General features: G+C 34.7%; 1 protein-coding gene across 1 annotated transcript in view; it reads right to left on the bottom strand.

The window, feature by feature from the left end:
• Positions 1-17286, bottom strand: part of LOC136040022 (voltage-dependent T-type calcium channel subunit alpha-1H-like) — a 351811-nt gene that overhangs the window by 31410 nt on the left and 303115 nt on the right. Inside the window, exons 27-28 of the mRNA XM_065724088.1 lie at positions 12599-12769; positions 2106-2315 (exon numbers count right to left, since the gene is read on the bottom strand). Of these exons, the coding sequence (XP_065580160.1) occupies positions 2106-2315; positions 12599-12769 (381 nt within the window). The remainder of the gene's footprint in view (positions 1-2105; positions 2316-12598; positions 12770-17286) is intronic.

Here is a 17286-nt window from a genome sequence, read left to right as displayed (position 1 = left end):
AACTGGATTCTTAATTAAATGGAAACTTTTCTTAGGCAAACTTTCTCTATTAGAAAATACTTCCTCAATCAAATTGCCACTAAAAATTATGTCTTCCAGTAATTCAATTTCACTATGTTCATGTTTAGGAAGATTTCCATTTCCCAGTCCGAGGATGTACTTTGCAAATGCTTCCTGTTTAGGATCAACCCGCATGTTTTTCTCAAAGGAAACATATTTGAAATTCTTCCAAAGACGATTTTTTTTTATCGATAAATCGAGAGTTTCACTGTGGTAGCTTTGGGGTTGACCTGGTAAACACTATCGGAAACCCCATGTGAAAATTCTTCTCTTTTTATTTCGTTTAATTCTGGATAATAACTGTTTGAGATGCTGTTTTAACTAGCTGATGCTGTTTTTCAGCATCAGCTAGAGATGTGACTAAATTATATTCCTTTGGAAAAAAGCGGCACTGGAATTTTCCATTTTTATTGATCATGCAACTCGCATGTGGATTTAAACTTCCACATTAAGACATTGCTTATAAGAAAAGAAATTCGCTAATGACGTTTTTCTAACAACGATTTCTACTAAGCTTCAATCTTTTAGTTTTCATCTTTAATGTTTTAGAATTGCTGTAATCCCTTGTAAAATATAAAATCATCATTTGTAATAATTGCATTTTTTTGGGGGGGGGGGTCTCCTGCTGACATTATATAACTGGTTGCGTTCAAACCCATAAGCTTAATCACGGAGGGAGTGGATTTTATCTAACAAAAAAAGACTAATTTTAAAATTGTCAGGCATTTTTCTATTTTCAATTAAAACATTAAAGTTATTGCTAATGCATCGAAAATATTTTTGCAGTTTATATAATAAGTTTATTTTCGCAATTACAAGTTTTTTGCTCTTTACGCAGTTTAATTGCTAAGAACGATTTCTACTAAGCTTCAAACTTTTGGTGTTCTTTTTTTCAGGTTTTTGAATTGTTTTAATCCCTTGTAAAAATATATACAAAGATTTTTGCAATTACCATTTTTCTTGCTCTTTACGCAATTTAATGTGTTCAATAAGGTATTCTTTTTTAAGATTTTGAATTATTATAATTCTTTGTTAAAACATACACAGATATTTTTGCAATTACCAGTTTTTTCGTCTTTACACAATTTAACCTCTTTTCTTATTGAAGCCTTTAGAAAGATATTTGATTATTGAAGTTAGTCCTATTTCTAACAACGATATGTACTAAGCTTGAACCTTTTGGTTTTCTTTCTTAAGGTTTTCAAAGCGTTGTAATCCCTTGTTAATATACAAATATTTTTGTGATCACCAGTTTCTTGCTCTTTACACAATTTAGTGTCTTTTCAGACACTAAGAAAGATTTAACATCTTTTCTTATTGAAGCCTTTAGAAAGATATTTGATTATTGAAGTTAGTCCTATTTCTAACAACGATATGTACTAAGCTTGAACCTTTTGGTTTTCTTTCTTAGGGTTTTCGAAGCGTTTTAATCCCTTGTTAATATACAAATATTTTTGTGATCACCAGTTTCTTGCTCTTTACACAATTTAGTGTCTTTTCAGACACTAAGAAAGATTTAACATCTTTTCTTATTGAAGCCTTTAGAAAGATATTTGATTATTGAAGTTAGTCCTATTTCTAACAACGATATCCATTCAAAGATATTTGATTATTAAAGCGAGTCAAATTTCTAACAGCGATTCCTACTATGCTTCAAACTTTCGGTTATATCTTTAAAGGTTTTCGAATTGTTGTAATCCCTTGTTAAAAAATATATCACTATTTTCGCAATTACCAATTTTTGTTCTTTCCGCAATTTAAATGTCTTTTCATACTGGGTCAGTTCAAAGTAATTTTATTATTGAAGCTAATTTTCCCAAAATCAAGGCTACTAACGAATTTTCTCAGACTTTTGACCTATTTAGATCTTCTTTTTCTTTATGCGAGAATATCCTAAGATACTAATTTTTCCGAAAGAATACGGAACCATTTTCGAGAAAAAATAAACAATTATTGCTCGTTTATTTAAGATATAGAACACTTGTTTTTGTAATCTAACTGAATATACTATCAAAGCAAAAGTAATGACTTGTATTTATTCTAACCTGCATATCAACACCTACTGCATCTAGTCCAGTGTACATGATATTCACCCATCCGTCTTTTGAAGAAAGAACAAATAAAGACATTAGCGCCTGTCCAAGATCATCAAAATTGTATTTTCTGTTTAGCCATTGGTTCCTAGGGTCTGCCAAACAATCAGCTTTTGTTTTTATATTGCGTACATCAGGGCCATCACAAAAAAAGAAAGATCCCTTAAATTGAAATTATAATTTATTAAAATGTGCTATTAAACATTATTTCTTTTTGATTGATTCATGTCTATACGATTTGATGACAAAATAAAGAACAAAAACAAAGAAATTGGGTAAGACTAAAAGATGGTTCTGGAAAATTGAAACTCAATTCACTTAATAGGGTATGCGGAAAGTAAAGTGAATTTTTCTTCTTTGAAATAAGACAGGGCACACAGTTCTAGATAAGGAATCTAGATAAAATACCGGTACGTGTCTCCCATGTAGCAAAATGTCTTCCATGCATTTTTTGTCATTTTGTATATTATAAAATAAGTTATCGTTATTAATGATTTCTTACATATTATAAAATATTGTAAAAGTAGGAATAGTTCATTCAATAAGTAATAAAATTTTTTGTTGTAACAGAAACTTAGATCTCAAGTCCAAGGTCATCGCTGGACATCCAGAATCCCAACCAGAAGCTTTTTCTGGGGCGGAGGGGAAGAGGAACATAGCTGAAGCAGTTCTAGGGACAAAAGACCCTGACTTTTCAAATTTCCCATTCTTCCGAGATACTTTTTTTTTTATAGAAAATCGGATATTGTGCCATATCAAAACCAAAATCATACAAAGAATTTAAATTTGTGCGGTTAGAGGCTCAGACCGACCATATAACTCCTCCATCTCTTCATCTACAAACTTTTAGCAGAAATTTGGAGACTGGAATCATGGAAAGATTTTTAATCAGCAGTATTGGAGGGCAATAAAAAAAGCCATTGGTGCAGAAACAAAACAACGAGCGAAATCCAAGCGGCCAGTGACTTGATTCAAGGCCGATCTGCCGATCGGCAGCTGATTTTTAATCAGCAGTATTGGAGGGAAATAAAAAAAAGCCATTGGTGCAGAAACAAAACAACGAGCGAAATCCAAGCGGCCAATGACTTGATTCAAGGGCGATCTGCCGATTCCAAATACAAAAATTAGTTTCGCGTTGACTTGGTGCAAAAATGAACTCAGTTTTGCAAATGAAGATGAGTGCAAAAGTAATAACTCTTGACTTAGAGCCAAAATATGAAAAGCCAAGACTGCAAAATTACTCTAAGTAAATCTGAGCTAAGCTTCAAAACTTTGCTGCATCGATTTATACTGAATCGGTGCGAGAGGGCACCAGATCCTAGCTCAATGAATCATGGCTGTAAATCCTTTAATCAGTACTAAAACAGGCCATATCTTGATTCGGCCCAAATTTTTTACCGAAAGGTTTGGCATACTGCACCGTCCTTGAACCGTAGTCACACACGGATTTTTATGTTTGTATAGTTTGAAGCATAAGTTTGGCCCCCTAACATGTCCCCTCTAACATACCCTCTCAAACTACTTTATAGTCAACCTGTTTGGCAAAAAAGTCGGAATTTTGCAGCTTAGCTTGAACTAGAATCACACAGTAATTTTCAGGTTGTATTATAGCAGAATCAAAGCGAGCCAGTGACTTCTGCGTAATCCCCTCAGCCACCGAACCTACGCCAACAATTTATCGGAAAGGTAGGGATGTTGTATCTTTTGAGCTTTAATCATATGAAGGTTTTCAATCTGCAGGATTCGAGGACAAAAGTGTGTACGGAGCCCCTCTAACACCCACTCACAAACCTTTCATTGGAAAGAAGGTCTGCGTCTTTGAACATAACTGATAAGATCTACACGGAATTTTATAGGAGCATCACTAGACTACAGGTTCTTGCGTTCCAGGCACCAGCAGACTTCACTATTTCATAAATTGGGGACCACTCAGACTTTTAATAAGCCGACCAATGTCTGGATCATAGCGGTAGTCTAAAACCTTAAAGTCTGCTTGGGAAAAGTCTCCTTGGTTGTTGGTGTATTCCTACCTAATTTTTAGCTCATCTCAGCACTTACTATCTTTTCCTAATTTTCAAACCAAGGTATCTCAGAAGTGACGATCTTATGTGACAAATACCAGGCAAATAAACTAAGAGGCATAAAGCGGGTCTAAGGCTCCTCCCCCTACCCATCTGATTTTTAGCAGAAATATAGACATGTTAATTGTTACTAGAACAGAAAGATGATAAGAGTGAGTGTGGTAATTATCGAGGCATTAGTGTGATCTCTGTAGGTAGCAACTTATTTTGTAATATTATACTTTGTTGAGACTGAGAGATGTTGTAGACAAAGTTTTAAGAGAAGATTAGTGCGGTTTTAGAAAAGGTAGAGGACGTGTAGACCAAGTTTTCACTCTTAGGTTAATATTTCAAAAGTGCCTGAGTTATCAAACACCTTAGGTGCTCAGTTTTATAGATAATGAGCAAGCGTTCGATTCTATTGATAGAAGAGTTTTAGCAAAGGTTTTATCCTTCTATGGTGTACCAGACAAATGAATATTAAATCAGGAGTTAAACAGGGTTGTATTCTATCCCCCTAAATATGAATCATTTTGACGGATTTTGTCTTAAGAAGCACAGAGATGGCAATGGGAGACAACGGAATCAAATGGGGATGAAAAACTCTCCTGGACTTAGATTATGCTGATGATTTAAGCATCTTAGATGAAATTATGTGCAAAACGAAGGAAATTTTAGAAGTTTTGCAAGTTCAGGTTGCTAGAAAAGGTTTGAAAATAAATGATTAGAAGACTGTGTCACAAGGCTTGGAATAAGTGAAAATGGAAGGGTGACTTCGGGCAAGGAAAAGATTGATCAGGTGGACAGCTTCACTTACCTTGGTAGCATTATTAGTTAAGACTGTGAGAGCAGTGAAGATGTTAAAAGTAAAAAAATCAAGCTTGTTTTTTTTTACCTTTAAAAAAAAGTTTGGAAGAATAGTAGCATAAGTTTACAAACAAAGATTAGAATATAAGAGGCTAAAGCGATGACAGTGGTCAAATATGGCTCTGAAGCTTGGGCGCTCTCAAAAGCGGATGCAGATTTGATCGATATTTTCCAAAGAAATTGCCTACGGATTGTTATGGGTACCCGACTGACTGACCGTATTTCAAACAGTAATTAGTACAAAAATTGTGGTTCAATCCCGCTTTTTAGGGCTGTAATGAGAAAAAGGTTGAGACGGCTAGAGCATGTTCGGCGGATGAAGGGCTATAGATTACCGAAAATGTCTTTTTTGACCAGACGTCTAGGGCCAAACGGGATGCAGGTCGTACACAGTTGGGGTGGGAAGATGTCACAAAGAAAGATTTAAAGGACATGAGAACTCCCTGGGAGGTTGTGAAGAGGGAGGCTTTTAATAGATAGGGCTAGTGGAGGAGCGTGCGTTGCTGTGTTGACCTCAGGAGGCTTGGTGCTGGGGTTAGTTGTTAGTAGCAGTGGTAGTTAGAACAGTAAACAGACTAACTTTTTAAATCTGCAGGGTTGGAAGCCCAAAGTGGGCATCCTTACCCTTGCAACAGCCCCATCCAACTTGTAATTGAAATTGGTGTTGGAAGCCCAAAGTGGGCATCCTTACCCTTGCAACAGCCCCATCCAACTTGTAATTGAAATTGGTGTTCAATCCTGTTTAGCTAGGTTCTTGCAAAGGGTTTTAAACTCTATTGTTTAAAATGTCCTTCTCAATCCATCCGAAATTTCTTAGCAAATAAAGAGTATTCGCGAATTATTCAGTATAACCACAGATGATCCAAATTTTCAGTTGAATATGAAATTCTCAACTAAAATTTCAATTTAAATCCAATAATTTAGTTCTTAAATGGAAAAGTTTTATGTCTATGCAGATGCTCTTATAGTTTGCCATGATTCAATTATGTAAACCAAAGATGGACCGAAATTAACTTAAACAAACGCTTTCAAAAAAGTTTCTAGAAAAATAAGTCAAAAGTAAACCTTAAAAATCAGATATTACTGTGAATAATCAATAGAACTTAAAATAAACAGAAATTGTCTCGAGTAAGAATTGGGCTGCCACCGCCTTAAATTCTGAAAAGGTTAGATTATCATTTTATCTATACTAAAAACAGCTTACATGTTCTTAATTTTTTTTTGTCACAGCAGTAAAAACGAAGACGGATCAATTTTATAAAAAAAAACAAAAAAACTTACCTATTTCTATAAAACTAAAGGGAATATATTTAAAACGAAAAAATATTTATTACATTATACAGTATGTGATACTACTGGAATATAAATTGATTGTTTTTGAAGTACGAGTTTTTATTATTATTTTATGATGAAAGAGCGATAAACTGTTCAAAAAGTGTTTTCTACTTAGTAAAACAAAAATAACACTATAGATTTTAAGTGGATTAGGGACGGGGTAGTTACCTCACTTTTCTTTGTGGTAATACAAGGGGCATTCAAAATATGCGGAATATATATGTTTTTATAAATTATTCTATCACCATTAATTTTTCTATAATAAGTTTATAACATAGCCTCCATCATGGCCGATACACTTTTTTAGGCGGGGCTTTCGTCCTTTAAGACCGTTTTGACGAAATGTGGAGACTACTTTATGAGTCATTTTTCGCTGCATGGTTTGGCTCAACAGTCTTATTAAAATGACAGAGTTTCAAGATTTTTTTTTGTGTGTGTGTTTTGGGAATAAAAAAAAAGGTTCGGTGGGGCTAGATTCCGGCTATAAGATGGATGTCATAGCAATTACCACCAAAAAAATTTCAAATCTTCTTTTGTAACGCGTAAAGTTTACAATGTGAACTTTACAAAAGTTCTCAAAATTTCCTAACAACTTATGCACAAAAGTTGGAGTGACACTTATATGGCAGATTGACCTTTAAATACTTACATGACAGTTTCTTGATTTTCTAAAAGGCCTGTGAAGTCTTAAAAAACCATTAACATTATCTTGTTGACAAACATTTCGGGTATTTTTGAATGTCCCTTGTATCTTTATTAACAGTAAGATGGAGTAAGTATCTAACAACGAAATATTCTTTATAGCCTACAGTGCGTTTACTATGTCATAACGAGAAAAGAAGTAATCAAGCTTAGTAGAAAAAAATCTTACAAAAAAACATGTCACTTTTAAAAACATTTCAGTTTTTAAGAGGCCACTATAATTCTTTTACTTCCATTTCACATAAAATTACATAGACTGACAGTTAAATAAAACCTTGAGAATGTCAGTTGGTGATTTTTAAAACAATATTTTTAGTTTCAAGAAAATCATGAGTGACACTCTAGCCTTTAAATCGCTGGGGGGAGGGGTTCGCATTTACATAACATTCTCATTTATGGTAACTTAATTTCGTTTTGAATTTGAGTCAATTATATATTTCAGTTTTTGAAAATTTTTGGTTTCATTTGTTCATTTATAGCAATTTCAGTCCACTTCATGTTTAATCAAGTATTTATTTTAATTTCTGTCCATCTTAGGACTTATTTATTTATTAGTAATAGTCTCTGTTCCTTTTAAGTTTGACTTGTTATAGGACTATTCCCTCTCGATTTAGTTTTTAATGCTGCTCTTTACTCCTTTTTTGGAAATTATATTTTGGAATATGTTTTTATTTAAGATAACATAAAATAGCTTCAATAGGTTTTTGACGATGCCCCAGCATAGGCCTAGAAACCCTTGGTTTATTTATAAGACAGCTCAAAACACTCAAATAGGGTCTAGCTTCGTTCGCATGGGAGCTCAGGGATACCATCCCTTTCAATTGAGTAGGTGTGTAAAAGTTCGCAAAGTGAAATTTTACAAGCAAATAACCGGCAAAGCCGGGTTTCCGGCTTGTTTTTATAGAAGCAAAGAACCAGAGACATATTTAGGGAGTTATTTTTTTTTTACAAAAAACATATATCAAAAACGGATTCTTCCAAGTTTGTCATATAATTTTGAAGTTTCCATTCGTCAATTAGTAAACTTCTACGGAACAAAACTAACTGTTAGGCCAAGATTTCTCTCTCACTTCGATATTTGCTTTTTTTTACCTTGGTCAGCTTCAAAATACGCAAAATATTGAATTTAATTACAAAATTCACATAGTCTGGTTGAACTCCTGTTTTGAATAATGTACTTTATTTTGAATATTTGTATTTTTAAGAAACTGGAAAAGCGTATCTTGTGATTTGTATAAAACATTGGGGTAGGATTTCCTTCTTAGCCTACCCAGAAAAAATTACTGTTAAGCAATCTATCATTTATCATGTTATCATGACTGAGTTGACTCATTCTCTTAAGGTAACCTCTTCTGTATCTGTACCTTCAATAAGGGTCAAAATAGGGACACAGAAACGTCGTTGGAAAGAAGATGATGAGCTGCAAGATACCAAGCATCGTCATAAGTTTTGGTTTCAGATTTAGGCCAACTGTGATCGTCCTCGCTCAGTTGTTATTTTTTCAATTGTTAAGTCAACCAAACGTGAGTTCCGAAAAGCTCTCTACCGTTGGAAAAATAGACAAGTTCAAACGGCAACACGTGAGATAAAAAAGAGTTTCTGGCAGCTTTGGAGGTGAGTTTCAAAGCTGACATCAAGTTCCTCCTCGCAATCCCGATCAATGTCGCTCCGTGGAAAATACATTTTTCTTCGCTTTCCTCCGATGATCCTCCTCCAAATGAAGCTACCTATAAAAATACGCTTCTCCATCATATGTCTAAACTTGACCAGCGGAGGAACTTTGTCATTGTTACACCTTCTGCTGTCCAGACCCAACTTCGTCTAATGAAACCTGGTAAAGTCCCAGGATAGCTGTTCTTTTGGAAGGTCTTGTTACCTGTGTCTTAAAGAAGGGAAAAAACCCAATGGTTTATGAATCGTCCAAACCAATTACCATTTGCTCCACAATTGGTAAGCTTTTTGAAATACTGATCCTCCAAGAAATAAACACAAAGTGCAACCATGGGGAAAACCGATTTGGATTTCGCGATGACTTGGGTGTGCAAAACGCACACGCAACTTTTTTGGCTATTTTAGACCGCTATAGGTTGCTGAAAAAACCAGTCTATGTGTGTGTAATCGACATTTCTCCTGGCGTTCGACTCCATTATCCATTCACATACTATTTTTCTCTATTGAGAAGTGGAACAAACCCTTTTCTCTGCTGTCTCTTATGGAACTGGTATGGTAATGCGTCCATACGGGTGCGTCTTGATAGCAGATCAGCAAATCCGTCACTGTTCGCAAAAGTGTGAAACAGGGTTCTGTGCGAAGTCCAGCTCTTTTCGATAATGCTTTCAGAACCGTTACTAAAAATATTCCTCCATTTCTAATTAAACCTTATATTGATGTCAGCCATCTCTGTTGCACAGACGATATCCTTTTATTATTAGATGATCTCCAGGTTCTCCAAAATGCACGTCATACAGTTTGCTCTGATCTTAATGAGATTGGGCTTCAAGTCGCCCCCTCTAAAACTGAGCTTCTCGTCTACGGTTCGTCTCAACAACCTTCCCTTACTATCAATGTTGGCCCAGAAACTATCTCTGCATCGTCCTATCTGAATTATTTAGGTCTCCTGTTTGGATCAAATGCTATAAATACTAAAACGCTGGTTATCTCGGCGTTGAAAGGAAAGCTTAGAAAATCGTATGTTTTGCTTGCTCGAGTTTAAGACCAGTTTCACAAAATAACCTTGAGCAGATTTTACAACTCTTTTTTTGCACGACATATCTTTTTCTTGGTCCCTTTATGGAGTTGTTTTTTTCCACAATATGTGAGCGGAAGAAAATTAGATCTTTATTCTTCCGTTTTTGCAAATATCTTCTGCAATTGTCACTTTGGACTCGCAACCGGTACATTTGGAGTGGATATGGCGTTTTCGATATTTCCTCAAAAATGGACAAACTTGTGGTCACAAGCATCGAGAAAATATTGTTGACTTTCCACTTAATTGTTTAGCTTAATTGTAGTGCGAAAGTAGCTGAGATGTTGTTTGTTTTTTCTTTAGTGAGTTTTTTCTTATTTATTGTTTCCATTTTATTTTATTTTCGTGTATTTTTGTACTCCTATAAGTGCATTTTATGTAAGTAAAGAGGGTTTAAATAAATTATTATTATTATTTAAACTGGCAAATTTTTCCAAGATTTTAATCGCTCTTGTCAATTGTCACTTCTCTCAGAAGTATTTAAGCTCAAGTTCATATATTAAAAATACAATTAGAAAAACAAAATTCTGAGAGTAGACATTCCTTCCCCACTGGGCCCCATAGCGCGCAAGTCAGGGTCATGAGCAAAGATAAAAAATAACAACTAAATGTCATTTATCACCATTAATCAGCTCAAATTAGGCGACACAGGGATCCATAAATCCGGCAAAAGCACAAGAGAAAAAAAGAAAGGCAATACCGATCTCCTACAACTACCTCAAAAATATAAATGGAACTAATTTCAAAAAATCAATCTTAAAACATATAGACCTAAGGGAAAAAAAGACGAAGAAAGAGCCATACTAACTGTATTACAAAGCTATATGAAAGAACAAAGCTGAATAGGTTTGTTTACTTTATGCTTTATTTTAGCTTTAGTACGTTTCAGTTATTTAATTCATTTTTCGTGCCTTCAAAAATCCTACTCCTACAATGTGTCCAGCCATTCAGTAAAAGTAAATTTTGTTTTAAGAAATAATTGTGCAAAGTGTAGTGACCCTACCAATTCATATTTAAAACTAAACTAATATTATTAATTTCTAGAATCGTACTAATCAAAGAAAATACAACTGCTGATTTTAAATCTTTAAAGTTGGACTCGACAAATTTTTGATGATTTTATGAATTCTTGGTTCTCTCTGAATAAAGACTTTTGGTACCTAAAAGGGTCTTGATATATGAAGTTGGAATAAATAATCGAGTGGAAAAAAATAATTGGACAAAGTGTGGTGACCCCACCAATTCATATTTAAAACTAAACTAATATTATTAACTGCAAAAATCGTACTAATCAAAGAATATACAACTGCTGATTTTAAATCTTTAAAGTAGGGCTCGACAAATTTGATGGTTTTATGAAGCCTTGGTTCTCTCTGAATAAAGACTTTTGGTACCTAAAAGGGTCTTGACATATAAAGTTAGAATAGCAGCTAGCTCATTAAAAAGCTAAAGGCCTCTAGAATCGGTCAGCAGCATATTAATTCCGTTTCCCTAAGAAAAGATAATAAAATAGATGGCAATGATAGTAGCTTTCTGCATGTTTTGTAGTGATTAGAAGACTGTCTTACCTACTAACTTTGACACTATCGAAAGAGTGACAAGTTTCCAAAATAGTGAGAACAATAGAGAAATTTCCGAAACCACGTATTCCTTAAGTAAAGATTTATTACTATGACCTTATAACATCGTGCTGATAATGAAGTAACCCCTGCTTGGCGCTGAAAAATAGAAATCAAAGAAAAAATCTGTCATTTCAAGAAAAGATTTTTTTTTATCGATATAAAAACTCTAATTTCTTAAATACCCCAGTGCCAAATTCAAAAACACTATTTAGACTTCAGAGCCCAAAATTAAGAACGATAGATTTAGCAGTGTTTCTCATTATATTGACTACGTTAGTTTTTATGTCGTAAGTGAAATAAGGTAAAAATTATACCAATAACCTCTTTAGTAATTTAATCAGACACATACACTGTTTGATTTTAACAGCTCTTACTGAAATTTTCACTTTACTTTAGCAATCTTTCCTCGTTTTTTTCTTATCAATTCATTCAAATACAAGTATTAACTATTAACAATAGTTTCAACAGTATTAACATTAAAGTATTTACAATATCACTATATTAACTGTAAAATCAACCTGATACTTATGGACTATTAGATTAGATGTAACTGGAGTATGTTTATGTATGATTTCTTCCAACATACGAGTACCAAAAATAGCAAGTAACGATACTGTCGGGACCAGTACTTTAGATTTGTTTAACACCAATATCAGCGATAGACTGCTGTAACTTTAGATAGAAAATGACCCTGATAACAAAGAATCTAGTTTTTTTTTCGATTGACATTATACCAAGACTTCAGTTTGATTTCGGCAATTCGGACAAATAACAAATGACGTTTGGCAAAATGACATTGCAGGTTGTAAAATTCATTGAAGGTTCTCCCTCAAACATTTCGCTAGAGACATCTTTGGTGAGAACATTCTCAGCTCAGAAGAAGCTCAAAAGATTCTTTAAGAAGAAGAGCAAATAATCTGACATACAAATTTTAAATAAAGAATATAGTTTTTGGTTAGAGATTATCTGCAGCTGAATGAAAAGTTTTAAATTTAATTGCCTCTTTTTACCATAGTTTTCGAAGGCTATTAGTTGAAGGTTATGCCTTTTACACATAATTTTCATCCTTACTTATTGATTTTTGTCATACTGTTTATTATTATGAATAATTACCTTAAAAAGTTGCACACCAAGTATTCCAAAAATTAAGAAGAAAGTGCAACAAATTAAAACAATGTTTCCTATAGGCTTCAATGATGAAAGAAGTGTTTGCACAACAAGTTTCAAGCCAGGTGCTCGGTTGATGACCCTCAGTGGACGAAGGGCACGGAGAAGCCGGAATACCTGAAAAAGACAAAACTAACTTCGATCTCATGTATACTTTACTCCCTTTTCACTTAGTGTATTAATAATAGCTCTAACGGCAAACATTTATCTTCTGAGTATTTTTTTCTTTTTTCTTTCTTTTTAACACAGAAAATCATAATTGCCTTTCTGAAAGAGTGCATGTAGGGATTAGTAGGGAGACATGTACAAAAGGGACGGAAACCGATAAATTTTTATCCTAATGTTGGGGTTTGTAAAGGTTTGAAAGAAGGCAATCTGTTATAAAAGTTCTGCTTTTTCATGGTAGGAAATAAGGATGTTTCTCCCCGTAGGGATACATTAGAAGAAGATGGGCCTAGTAAACTTAATTCCTGTCTTCATTATGACTTTTTCACGTGAAGCGTGAGCAGTGAGGCCTTTTTAGATCCAAGCGCACAGATAGGGGGTAAACTATTAGAGCTACTAGTCCCTCAAGACCTTATTAGGCACACCTGTGTCTGACGCAATGCTATAGTACATGTGTTTAGTACACCTACATAATAGGGAATGTTTTCAAGTGTCTGTTACGTCATATGTTTTGGTTGTTAAATAATAGAGTGTTGCAGGTGTCTGTTACGTCATAAGGAGGGTTTACTTTGTTTGTTATGCAATAGGGTTTGGGATGTTATATGATAGGGTTTGTTTGAGTCCGTTAGTTAGGTGGGTAAGTCTGGGTGTATATGAGGAGGACAAACACGTGAGTGTTACGTAATGACGGTGCACACGTGGGACTTGACATAATCTTGCGTGACTTGATAAATTTATTGGGGTTGAGGTAATCTTAAGTGACTTGGTAGATTTATTGGGAATGATATAATGGCAGCGCTCATGTGGGTAGTACGTAATGACGATGAACACGTGGGACACTACATATTACTTTAAGAGATTTAATTTTCTTTCACGGTGTTTTTTCTTTCAAGGCGTTTTTGAGATTTCATTTTCTTTCATGACGTTAACCTCAGGGAACCTTTATTGACTAAAGACTTTTAGCCACACTGGGATTCGAAAGGGATTCCCCGTCAATGGAATCGGGCAGTAACCACTCAGACCATGAAATCCTTTCTAATATTTTGATTCGGCTAATACATTTTACATGATAGCATATAGCGCCCTTGGGGAATCCCCTGTTCGTGTATACTAGAGCGATTAGATTGCTTGCATGTCTTCTAACCTTTATTTCGGAGCCGTGTAACTACCCAACACAGCTATTGATTTGTGCTATATTAGATATACCTGCTTGCTCTGAACCATTAATAATCTAACGTGACCTAGACAGGTTAAGTTACATAGCAGATGTTAAATAGCATTGGTGCTAAATTTTTCATTATGTAAACGATTATGTGTTTAATTTTTACCCTGAAATGACAAATATAAAGAATCAAGGCTTTGGTGCGTACAAATTTTATCAAAAATAACAATTTACAAAGTATTATTAAAACACAGAAAAAGCAGTGAAACTGAACAATCGAAAAAACAAAATTTGAGAAAAAACTTGACAAATTCTAAAATATAAGCAAAAGAACCATGAATTAAAGAAAGGGGGAGGTTCTAGTAACAAGATACACCGTGTCATTTTACACCACCGTGCCGCACTATGACTGGCCTTCTGGTCCCTTAATCAATCCAAAGACAATTTCTATATATTTTATATATAAAATCATGCATTAAATCCATTGGATCATGTCTTCGCAGCCCAACCCTCTGTGATAGACCTTGTCATTTCACACCAACATGTCCTCTAGGACCCCCTCCTTATTCCTAAGCCAATTTTCAGATATTTTCTTGTTAAAAATTATGCCTTAATTCCATTGATTCATGTTTCGAAACCCAACTCTCCATGATACACCATGTTAACTCATACCACAGTAGCACACTATGACAGGCCATCTGGCACCCCCTAGCAACGCAGATTAGGCATAAGACATTTACAAGATATTTTTTGCTAAAAATCACGCATTCAATCTAATGGTTCGTATTATAGAAATCGACCTCCAAACATGATTCCCCAATAGCGATTCACGCCACTGTAGCAAACTACGAATGACACTCGACACCATCCGGCACATATTATCACTCCTAAGGTTTTTCAAACATTTTCTCACATAAATATTCGTATACACTAGAATTGATAATTCAAACTCAATTATAAAACCCGGCTAGGGTTTCTTCTGTTGACTCCTGACAATTCACACCAACATGGTAATATGTGACTGATCTGTGGAACCCCTATGATACATATTATCACATAAGGATTTTTCATCCTTTTTCCTGCAAATGTAGCTTTAGAAACTAAAAATTACCTAAGTTACGAAAGCATGGATGGAGAGAGACAAAAACACACACACAAAACACAAAGTCAGACACACAAACAAACAAAGACAGACACAGAGATATTCAAACAAACAATACCATTGTATTCATTTGGACTACGGAAACTTGTCATTTCATTGTTAGCTTGCGATGTTTATTGACATTTCACACCCTTCTCTTCTCCTTGTTTTCTAGTGATTTTGTAAAAAATTCCCCTTTATTGTAAAAAGGACACGAAATTTAAAATATTTTCTTGAATGAGCCTTTTGTTTATATCCACAACATATAGAAACAAGGACAAAATTATAGACGGCAAGATAAAACCGTAGAAATCCAGGCAAACTCCTAGAAATCATGACCAAACTGTAGAAATTGCGGAGAACCTCTAAAATCAAGACCAATACATAGAAATCATAACCAGATCCTAGGAATTCAGACGAATTCATAAAAATCAAGACCAAACCGGGTAACACAAAGAAGAAACACAAAGAAGGTAACACATAAACACAAAGTCGTAAACAAAAACACACAGAGTCAGGCACACAAGAAACACAACGACAGGCACAGGAGACATGTTTTATCACGAAGTCTCTGTTGCGAAAACATGAACCAATGGATTTAAATCAAATATTTATCGTGAAATTTTCTGCTAAAAATGCTTTAGAAATGATAGTATGTATTGCAGGGATGCCATGGGGGAGCCACATGTTGCAATAGTGCCATGCATTGCTTGGACTAGAATTTTCTACAGCTTAAAGTTATGGTGGTAGGAGTCAATGAATTTTTTTGGCCGTGGGGGGGACTGAAAGCTAACACTCAGTCAAAAGAAAAGAAGGATTTTCATTAGAACCTCTTAGAAATACCTCTTAATATTGCTTAAATTTATCACTAATAACAAACTTCCCCCCTCTCGAGCTGTTTGTTAGGATGGGGTCGCCACATAATGTCACAGTGGTGTGAAGGCGCATTTAGCTCAATGAAATGTGATATTTTCATTAAAGGCTCTCAGAAATAGCTCTAAATATGGATTATATTTATCTCTAATAACAAGCCCCATACCCTCCTCTCTGGAATTCGTGGCTACGGCCCCCACTTTTCTTTTATTCCTGGTTCTTTTTGCTTATATTTTGTCCTATGTCAGGTTTTTTCCCGCTGTTGAGTTTTAACTGCTTTTTCTTTGTTTTAATAATGATTTTTAAATTATTTTTCATTAATAAAATTTGTATATGGCAAAAGTTCCCCCCCGAAATCATTCATTAGGGAGGCTAGCCACATATTGTCATGGTGGCGTGAATATGCATAGTCTTGGTTCAAAGACACGCGACATTCTCATCAATACCTCTCGGAAATAGCTCTTAATAGAGCTTAAATTTACCTTTAATATCTATCCTCCCTCTGGAATTGGTTGCTTTGGCTTGACCCCCACCTTTCTTTCATTCATGGTTCTTTTTTTCATATTTTCTCCTATATCTGTTTTTTTTTTCAGGTTTAATTTTTCTGTTGGTGAGTTTTAACTGCTTTTTAAGTATTTTAATAAAGCTTTGTGTATTAATAAATTTTGTTGGTAAAAAAAGCCTTAATTCTTTAGAATTCTTATTGCAGGAAAAAACTTCAATACGTAATCATTTACGTAGTGAAAAATCTAATGCCAATACTATGTAACATCTACTCAACCTGCCTAGTTCACAAAACTGAATAGAATATAGCATGCAGGTACATCTAACATAGCAAAAATCAATAGCTTTACTGGACAGTTACATGGCTCGGAGATAATGTTTAGGAAATATGTGAGAAATGTAATCGTTCTAGTAAGCGAGAACAGGGGATTCTCCCTGCCTGCTACAGCTTATCATGTAAAATGTATCATGTAAAAAAACACCGTGAAAGTAAAAAAAAACTCTTAGTGTATTATGTAACACCCCATGTGTACATCGTCATTACGTAACACCCTCGTGTGCACTGCCATTACATCATTCCCAATAAATGTACCAAACCCCGTAAAATTACCTCCACCCCAATAAATTTATCAAGTCACGTAAGATTTCAAGCCAAGTGTGTACCGTTATTACGTGACACTCACGTTTGTGCTCCTCAGTTACAACCGGGACTTCCCTGCTTGCCTAACGGACTCTAGCAAACCCTATAACATAACACTCAAAACCCTATTACATAACAACCAAAGTAAA

The sequence above is a fragment of the Artemia franciscana genome, chromosome 20 (assembly GCF_032884065.1).
Source record: "Artemia franciscana chromosome 20, ASM3288406v1, whole genome shotgun sequence".
NCBI classification, from domain to species: domain Eukaryota; kingdom Metazoa; phylum Arthropoda; class Branchiopoda; order Anostraca; family Artemiidae; genus Artemia; species Artemia franciscana.
Note: the sequence above shows the minus strand (reverse complement) of the source record. Positions and strands in the feature narration are given on the sequence as shown.